This window comes from Ahaetulla prasina, chromosome 12 (genome assembly GCF_028640845.1).
Source record: "Ahaetulla prasina isolate Xishuangbanna chromosome 12, ASM2864084v1, whole genome shotgun sequence".
Taxonomy (NCBI): Eukaryota; Metazoa; Chordata; class Lepidosauria; order Squamata; family Colubridae; genus Ahaetulla; species Ahaetulla prasina.
The window spans coordinates 7,272,203-7,282,501 of NC_080550.1; the positions used below are offsets into that span (position 1 = coordinate 7,272,203).

At 47.0% G+C, this 10,299-nt stretch overlaps 1 protein-coding gene across 2 annotated transcripts in view; it reads right to left on the reverse strand.

The window, feature by feature from the left end:
• TENT4B (terminal nucleotidyltransferase 4B) overlaps positions 1-9,929 on the reverse strand; it is a 41,668-nt gene extending 31,739 nt beyond the window's left edge. The window contains exon 1 of one of the 2 annotated variants that reach the window (XM_058154842.1): positions 3,270-4,849. In XM_058154842.1, the coding sequence (XP_058010825.1) occupies positions 3,270-4,147 (878 nt within the window). In that variant the 5' untranslated portion in view covers positions 4,148-4,849. Of the gene's footprint in view, positions 1-3,269 lie in introns of both variants that reach the window. The other variant, XM_058154843.1, reaches the window with a different exon arrangement.
• Positions 9,930-10,299: the final 370 nt, after the last annotated feature.

Consider the following 10,299-nt stretch of genomic DNA (forward strand, 5'->3'; position numbering starts at 1 on the left):
AGTTATTACTTTTTTATGCCCCAAAATCGTTTCACATTTTTTTTAACAATATACTTGAACCCGTTATTCAGCAAAGTTTACTTTATTTCCAATCTCTATTGATTCGGCTCAATTAAAAGATTCTCCCAGCAAGCTTTCAGCTCATAATTTAACTGTTCATTGTATAACACAAATGTCAACACTAGCCTTGCCAGGAAGGGAAATTATGTGAATGGACCCACTTTCAGCCAAAAATCATGGTATGATATGACATCTTTAAAAGTTTTGGCTACAGCTGTATTCACAAGCATGTGGCCGACAAATAAAACTTAGCTGCTTTGTTAGTTCCCTGAACAGCATCATATTCAGATGCAGCTTAACGACAATATAATTAAATTCTATCATCCCTCGTTTCATTCTCTGAAGTTGCAAGAGTTACAAATTTCACCTTACGGGCTATGCACAAACACAGCCATCTGTTGCATTCACAAATCATGCTAAGCTAAAGATTTAACCGTTGTTAGATGGTGAACCACAGTAGCCAGGTTCACACAGATGTGAAGGCATTATGGCTGAGTTACTCTTCTGCGTTAAATAAACATTATCAAGTTAGTTTAACGGATCAAACTAATTTCTGATATATATGGGATTACAATAGAAGTGGAACATACTAAAAGAAAATGGTATTTTGAAGCCCATTAAAACGGCTTCTAATAATAAAATACTCCAGGAACATTATGGTTTTCTGCTGTATGTGGAATTCTATCCTTTCGCTCGAATAGTTTATACAGACCAGTAAAAAAAAATAATCTAAGGACAATGAAGTTCCATTAGCTGGATCGTATCCTGATCCACAATGCAGTGAAATAGGCTTTTGGTTGGGCACTGGATGGGTAAATGCGTTGTTCATAAAATAAGGGAAAGAAATCGCAGGATGAACACTGCAGTTTTTAAAAACTGAAAACAAAATACATGAATTATACAAATAAAAAAGTATAAGCTGCCTTGAAACTCTCCAATAATCTCCAAAGAATAGAATGTTGACAGATTTGACATTTATCATTATGAAACCGCTCCCTACAAGAATATAAAATCCCATTTTGATGCTGTTAAACTGATGCCAACCGACAATGCACAAGCAACACAGTTTCTTTCTGACCAAAATAAAAAAAAAAACCCTTCACATAATTTGCTGAAGGAATGAGAATACAACAAGGCAAAGACGATATGCATCTAAAACGCTGTAAGACCGCCTTAACCTTTCTTAAATCAAGTGCAACCTGCCACAGAAGAGTTGTGCATCCGCTGTGTTCAGAAGACTTCCTTCCACACCCTGCAAAAGGTCCATTTGTATTCAGAAAGACACCCTTGCCCTGGAATCCTGCATAATGTAACACCAAGAGTGACAACGACTTTTGTTGAGAAAGACAAAAAAAATGCATACCTTTGCAATGGCCAACTCAAGAAGGTCATTACAGCACAAGAATCCCAACTCCACTGAATGCACAGGCCATGTGTCTTTTGTTAGGTATAACGTGGTGTGCAATATGCCTCTTTGCTCGCTCACACACTTCCATGCACTGAAACACATGTTTCGACCGCACTGGGAGGTGCTTAAGATCAGAAGACACCGACCTGATTGTGCCCTTCCGTAGAATAAGTGGATCAGTTCCTGTCTAATTTCAAAATGCACATATACACCCTGGTTTCTCCCCTTCTCATGAAAAGCCTGAGCCTACTTAAACTTCTTAACAACCCCCCTCCTCCTTTCACCATAGTGTGGCCCGGGAAAATACCTACATAATACTGTTAAAGGAATGCAAACTGTGTAAAGGTCAAAGCACATCTTTGCACAAGCCACATTGGGGTGGGGGTGGGGGGAGGTGGTGTGGCATTCCATCGTGACAGGTAAAGTGTGCCTTTCTTCTCAGGCCACGTGCTTCTAGAACCGGAGTACCCAAGCACTCTTAGGGTTATCCCTTATTACGTGCTTCGCCATAGTGTCATCCACTCATTCGTCCACTCAATTCACATCAAAGCCTATGGGGTGAGGTTCCTAAAGCAACTTAAGAGCCACCCCGAATTGTCTCTAGATGCCTCTTCCCAATAAACACCCCCTCCCCTCAACCAGTAACTTTATACCACCAATTCAACACAGATCCTTCCTGATCCATAACTAATTCTGGCCAAGCCTTTGCTTTGCCAAAAGCATCCAAACCGACTGCTGTTTTGAACCGGATCCCCATGCATGCAAAAGGGGCATCTCAACCCCTACCCCCACCCCGAAAATGTCCAATCTGGGCTACTCTAGGGGATGAGCATCCAAGGCCCCGTTCTAGTCTATCCTTGGGACTCAACCTTTTCCAGTCTTCAAACCACAAATGCCAGAAAAACCTCCCCTCACGGAAGGCCAAGGGGTTACCCCTGCAGCCCCTGGCCCTGAACACCTGCAGATCCCAAACAATCCCAGCCTGCCTTCCCTATTTCAAAAGCCCCCTTCGTGCTGCCATTCACCAAAGACCCGTTGATCACTCAACTTTCTGGACCAGGTGCAATAATAACCTTGACTAGCCACCCCATCTCCTCCCCATTTACTACACCCCACTGCAGACTAAAATGCGACCTTTCCCCATAGATCTCATTTTGCAAATGTTTCCTTTGGGGAGGGGAGGTTATAAAGGTTTGCAAACGACCCCCTCCTCTCCTCGCCACCTCAAATCCTGCCCCCCAAAGACGCCCCTCTGCTCCCTTCCCCCACCCACACCTCCAGACCCCCCTCTCCTGCACCCCCCCCAAGCCCCGACTCCAAAGAGCTGCCCTCTGCTCCCTCCTCCCACCCTAAGTCCTGACCTGGAAGACCCCCTGTCCTTCCTTCCTCCCCCCAAGTCCTATTCCTAAGAGCCCTCCTCCCTTCGCCCCTCCAAGGCCTGACTACAAAGACCCCTCTCCTGTCCCCCATGTCCTGCCCCCACAAGACCCTCTCTGTTCCCTTCCCTGCATCCCTCCTGCCTCCAAAGACCCCTTCTCCTGCCCCTCTGCTCCATTCCTCCCCACAAGTCCTGCCTCCGAAGACCCCTCCTGCCCCTCCAAAGACCCCTTCTCCTGCCCCTCTGCTCCCTTCCCCATCCTCTCCTGCCTCCAAAGACCCCTTCTCCTGACTCCCCCGACATGCCCTTCCCCAAAGACCCCTCTGCTCCTTCCCCACGCTCTCCTGCCACCCCCACATGCCCTTCCCCAAAGACATCTCCCCCCACCGCCCCACGTTCCCCTCGCCAGACTCCCTTCCTCACCCCACCACGCCGGGGCTGTAATTCGTCTTCTTCCACGGGGTGCCGGTGTAGGCCGGCTCCTCCGGCCCGCCCGGCGGGCTCCCCAAGGGCCCGTTCCCCAAAGCCGGCCCGCCGCCGCTTTCCCCGGCGGGGGCCAGCAGCAGCGTGCAGTTAAAGCCGAAAGTGCTGGCCTTGTTGTCCCGTTTCCTCTTGTTGCTGGCGGCCGCCGCCCCCGCCGCGCCAGCAGCGGCGGCAGCAGCAGCAGCCGAGCCCGCCGGAGCAGCGGGCGAAGCCGCACGGGGTGCCGAGGCCGCGGCGGCCGGAGAAGGCCCCGTAGAAGACGACGCGGTAGCGGAGGAAGACGACGACGACGAGGAGAAGGAAGAGGAGGAGGAGGCCGCCGCGCCCAGCGGGGCAGCGGGGGTCGCTTGGACGCCGGGCCGGGCCGCCCAGGCGGGAGGCTGCGGAGAGGCCTGCCGCCGCGGGGGAAGCGGCTGCTGCTGCTGCTGGTGATGGTGGTGATGATGGTGGTGGTGATGGTGGGGCAGGCCGGCGCTCTCCAGCGGCAGGAAGTCGGGCTGCGGGTCGCCGCCACGCGGGACGCGGGACATGCCGGGCGGCGGCGGGGGGGACGAGGCGGCGGCGGCGGCGGCCACGGGGGTCGACGGGGAGCTGCTGCTGCTGCTGCTGCACGAGGAGGACGACGACGAAGAAGAGGAAGAGGAGGAAGACGAGGCCGGGGCGGCGGCGACGGCGACGGCCGGCTGGCTCTGCTGCTGCTGCTGCTGCTGCTGGAAGTAGAGGTTGCGGACCCCTTGCGTGGTCTCCCAAATCTGCATCCACAGGCGGTTCGAGGGGCCGAGCTGCTCTGGCTGGAACCAGGCGATCCGGGGATCCATCAAACGGCGAGCCGGCCCAAGAGCAACGGGGCGGCGGCGGCAGCGGCGGCTCCTCCTCCTCGCCCTCCTCCTGCCCGCCGCTGTTGCTGCTGCCGCCGCCGCCGCCGGGCCGGGCAGGCCCAGCCCCGCCGGCCTTCTCGGGAGCGCGGCGCCCTGCGGGAAGCGGAGGAGCCCGAAGGAGGAAGACACACACACACACAGCCCCGCGCGCGCGAGACCGGCCGGCCGCCTCCTGGCAAGGACGGCGGGGAAGCCGGCCGACCAGGCGGGAGGAAGAGCGGGCGAGAGAGAGAGAGAGAGAGAGAAGCGGCTGCGGCGGCGGCTGCTGCTGCTTCGCCGCCCCTCCCGGCCAAGCAGCAGCGCGGAGCGAGAGGCGAGCGAGGCGGGGCCCTGTCGAAGAGGCCGCCGCCACCGCCGCCTCCCGGGCCGCGCGTAATAAAGGCGTGGGTGGGAGAAGGAGAAGGCCGGGGCGGTGGCGGCCTCGGCGGAGAAAGACGGTCGCCCACGCGGGGGGGAAAGGGGGTCCTCCCCGCTTCTGGATTGCCTCACAGCCCGGGATGGCGACGGATCCTCCTCCGCCGACTGGGCCCCGAAGAGGGAGCGCGGCGGAGCCCCCGGAGGGACGCCGACCCCGAAGGGCCCTTTCGGGGTGCTGGGGAGGCCTGCTTTGCAGGGAAGCCCCGAGCTTTCCCAGTAGATTGAGGGGACGGGTGGGCGTAGGTGGTCATGAGGGGTTTGGGACGGTTTATCTTTCTTTTGAACCTGAGGGGATGCCTGGTTTATGACACCCATCTACATACAACGTTTGTATATGTATATGAAGGTAATGTGTATGTGTTACATTTATATACATACACAAATACATACAAATATAGGTAGATGGGAGATATTTTTTTATTTATTTGTCGATGATATATAACAGGTAAAAGTATAATTTGGATACATGAGAAGAGTAAGTAAAAAAGGAACATTAGGACAGGGACGGTAGGAAGGCAGGTGCTCTTATACACACCCCTTACAGACCTCTTAGGAATGGGGTGAGGTCAACAATAGACAGTCTAAGGTTAAAGTTTTGGGGGTTTTGGGAAGAAACTACAGCATCAGGTAATGCATTCCAGGCATTGACCACTTCTGTTACTGAAATAACATTTTCTGCAATCGAGTTTGGAGATAAATATGAGATACAGATATAAATACACACAGCCTGGCAAGTGTGGGCTATTTTAGAAATAGGGGGAAAAAGAAAGGAAGGAGAGAAATATGGGACTTTTCATAGAAAGGAGGTTCATCCATCTATTTATTTAATTTATATTCCACCCAATTCCGAATGACACTGGACCAAGAGAAGAAAAATGACAGAAGTACTAAACCTTCATAGAAGGGAGGTTTTGTTCATTTATTTATATTACAATTTTTCCGTAGGGCATACTCTGGGCAAATAACAAAAATGGAAGAATATGTATTTTTCTAAACCTTCCTAGAAGGGTGGGGAAGGGAAGGTGTTCGTTCATTTATTAATTTATATTACATTATATAATTCATTGTATTACCAGTATCTACTCTGGGTGAAGAGCAAAAATGACCGAAGCCCAAACTTTGATAGAAAGGAGGGCGGTTACTTGATTCTATGTAGGTAATCTTTACGCTTTTTACCTCTGAACAGGTGTGCATACCTACAAAAAAAAACGAGGGCAGGACTCCAGCCATTTTTAACCTTCTCAGAATGCTTCAGGAGACCGTCTGCAATTGAAGACCATTCTTAGAAATCTTTGGGAATACCCATAAAATAGAATATTTGCAGATCGGGGTTGAACTGCGGATCCTTGGTGCTCTCTGAGCTTGATTTTCTTGCAGACGTTTCATGGCCCAATTAGGTCACATCATCAGCGCTAGCAAGATGATCCTAATTGGATAATCTAGTACACTCCCTTCTAACACTGATGATGTGAGCTACTTTGGTAATGAAATATCTGCAAGGAAACAACCAAGCTCAGAAAAATACCAAGGACCCCACTGTTGATGCTTAGCTTTGAAGCCTGTAACCTTTCTCTATTTTTTTTTCCAAACTAATCCTTGAGGTTGGGAAGAGTGCAACAGAGGGCCGCCTTCTTAAACATTAAGATGTCCTCCAGGCATTTTGGTGGATCTCAATAGGATCCCACACCTGTGACTGGTCCACATTAAATGCAGTAGCTCAAACTCATGCGCTCGTTACCTCTCGCTTGGATTATTGTAATGCTCTCTACATGGGGCTCCCCCTGAAGTGCACTCGGAGGCTTCAGTTAGTCCAGAATGCAGCTGCGCGGGTGATAGAGGGAGCTACGCGTAGCTCCCATGTAACACCGCTCCTGCGCAGACTGCACTGGCTACCTGTGGCCTTTCGAGTGCACTTTTAAGGTGTTGGTTACGACCTTTAAAGCGCTCCATGGCTTAGGGCCTGGGTACCTACGGGACCGCCTGCTGTTACCACATGCCTCCCACCGACCCGTACGCTCTCACAGAGAGGGACTTCTCAGGGTGCCGTCCGCCAAACAATGTCGGCTGGCGGCCCCCAGGGGAAGGGCCTTCTCTGTGGGGGCTCCCACACTCTGGAAAGAGCTTCCCACAGGTTTACGCCAAATACCTGACCTTCGGACTTTTCACCGCGAACTGAAGACACACCTTTTTATCCGCGCGGGGCTGGCTTAAATTGAATTTTAAATGTCAAATTTTATTAATTTTAAATGGGGTTTTTTAGTGTATGGTAAATTTTTAAATTGTCAGGCTAATTTAAATAAGTTTTTTAAATTGCATTTTAATTGTATTTTGTATTGTTTGTTTTATTTTGCCTGTACACCGCCCTGAGTCCTTCGGGAGAAGGGCGGTATAAAAATCAAATAAATAATAATAAATAAACTATTGACTCAACAAAACGTATCTTCTTGGTCCAAGCTTAAGGTTCAAAGTTAAGATAATTAAAGGTATTTTTTCACCCCCTCAACTCTCCTACTTTCCTTCTTTTGCACGTACATCTCTGCATACACAAAATAAAAGCAAATCTGTAAACATTTTGAGAATCTCAACCGATCTAAGCCAATAACTGCTGCACACCACTGCCAAAATTCCAGGGATGATCAAAGCCACCACAAAGTAAACTATCCTTATTTCAAAGGTCATGTTAATTGTGTCTCCTAATCCAGAGTATCAAAGCCTGATGTCGGATTTATTTAATGTAGCTTTTTCTTCCCATTTTATAGTGCATTTGTGGTTAATCACATTGAGGGAAGATTTCCATTTACAACTTGTCTCTTGGACAGTATCTCCAAAATCAAAAAGGCCGCAGGAACATCTATTAAGTACACATTTAGTCTTTTCCACCTTTTCACCAAGTAAGAGCTGAAATGTATCTGCGTAATCATGTATATTATGTACACATGCTAGTTACATGTGTGAAAAAGAGAATTTTGCAATCACTGATGTCTTTCAACATCTTTACAATAGGTAATAACTTTAAAGATCATATTACTTAGTACAGTGTCTACTAAAGAAAGCAATAACATTTTAGCAATACATTTCAGTTTCCTAATTGGTTTCCAAAGGGTTGTTTTGGAGAGCTCATGTGTGTCTAAATTTGTCCCAAATCTAAATTAAGCGGGGGAGGGGGGAGAGAATTATGTGGTTTTCCTAAGTTCCTTTATTCCCATTCTGATTTCAACCTCTCCAAAATCCTTTTCCTGAGATATGATTAAAATTAGTCTGAATAGCTGGAAAGCAAATGTGTAATTGCAACGATAGAATAGAATAGAATTTTATTGGCCAAGTGTGATTGGACACAAGGAATTTGTCTTGGTGCATATGCTCTCAGTGTACATAAAAGAAAAGATACTTTCATCAAGATACAACAGAACAATGAAGCTCCATCTGTGTCCCAGATTATTTGGAAGCGGCTACTTATTACATGTTTGCATTGTACAACATAGAAAATCAAATATTTAGTATGATTTGAAAAAATATATATCAGAGGATGCCATTAAATCGGTGACACCGTCGGACTGTGTGGAAATATCCATATGGTTCTCTTGGCAGCCATTTTAGAAGTCCTTCCTAGGGCTAAGAGAACTGATCAAGGATATCCAAATGGAAGGAACAGGACTTGGTTCCCCCACTCCCAGTGCAGCAGCTTAGCCAATGGACCAAACGGCCATGTCATCATTTCCCAGCACAAAATATTATGATCTGTTCGATTTACCAGATTTTCTAGAGCAAGTTAAAAACAAGATTATTCTGCAACTTTCATCTCAAGCTATACTTCATCGTGCAAATCACACTGGTTGCAATCATTCAGTAACTCGCTTCTGATATTGTCTTACTCTTGAGTGCCTGGAGGAGAAGGAGAGGCAGAGGCTGGAGGCAGGTTCAAGTGAGGACTCGGCCTGGAATCACGACCTTCTCACAAGTGGTCTAACTCCTTGAATTCCGTTCATTCTTATCTAGCGCCAATTTAGTGCTGAATGTTGACAAAATTCTTGTGCATATGAGCAATAAATCAGTTCGACTGGAGCTTAATGCATGGTCCTGATTCTTTGCGCCTGATATTACCACCTCATCCCTGTTGCAACCCTTCCCCGATAGCCATTGTACTAGTCAACTGAGAAAGCTCGATTACGCTGAATCAGGCCAACTGGCTGGCCACAGCTCTCCAGGTTTTAAGGGAGGAGTTTGTTCAACCCACTTGGAAAATACTAGGATTAGATCAGTTCACCGCCTGGCTGCCGAACAGGGATTGTACCCCTGGGCTATGACTCACGTGAGAGTTCTCGCAGTCAGTGAAAGCAAAATGATAGTAAATCCCGAGTTGCAGAAACGAGGGAGGTAGAAACTCAACGGGGTGGGGCAGCCCACGCACAACAAACAAGAGGGAGAAGCATCCATATTGATTGTACAGAGACTGCTTGATCCTGAACCTTATTGGTTGCTGGAATTAGTTCATTAAGGCTTCTTTATTTTCATTAGAACTGCAGAAACAATGGCTACCAACCTGCCTTCCATTGAGGACCTGTATACTGCACGAGTCAAAAAGAGGGCTGTGAAAACATTTACAGACCCCTCACATCCTGGACACAAACTGTTCCAACTCCTACCCTCAAAACGACACTATAGAGCACTGCACACCAGAACAACTAGACACAAGGACAGTTTTTCCCCGAATGCCATCACTCTGCTAAACAAATAATTCCCTCAACACTGTCAAACTATTTACTAAATCTGCACTACTATTAATTTTCTCATCGCTCCCATCACCCATCTCCTTCCACTTATGACTGTATGACTGTAATTTTGTTGCTTGTATCCTTACAATTTATATTGATATTGTTTCCTGATTCCTTATTTGTACCCTATGACTATCGTTAAGTGTTGTACCTTATGATTCTTGATGAACGTATCTTTTCTTTTATGTACACTGAGAACTTATGCACCAAGACAAATTCCTTATGTGTCCAATCACACGTGGCCAATAAAAAATTCTATTCTGTTCTGTTCTGTTCTGTTCTGTTCTGTTCTACTCTACTCTACTCTACTCTACTCTACACTACTCTACTCTATGTGGCCTTCCTTCAATCCAGCGTCTTGGCTGAATGCAGACAAATTTGGCTAGAAGGCTATTTAATCAGAATACAGTAAAAGGCTTGTTCAAAGCAAGAAGATATTTGACTGCCCCAAGTTGTGTCAATTTACCCAGGGTACCATAATTTATGATTTAGAGGTTCTGTTTGATTATAGTTCATCCAGTACAATTATCATAAATTATGGTAATGTCAATTATTTCATTGCTATCATTCACCAGCATTGAATCCAAACACAGCACATAGCTTCCTTTTGGTAAAAAATGTAGTTAGTTTGCATTTTAACATCTTTTGGCTGAAAGGATTTCAAACACAATATGAAGAAATATACTTCTGTATATATTATGTATATTAGCAAAATACAATGTGTGAACCTTGCTGTTATCTATAAAGCGTTTTTAAAAAGAAGTAGGAAAAGTGTCCATATCTGGCCACTGAGAAAATTGATATCATCCACGAACAATGTTTTATCCTGTTGGGTTTTTTTTACATTGTACTTTTACTTTAAAAAAAAAAAATTGAAAACCCTGAAATATATAATCAAGTAAT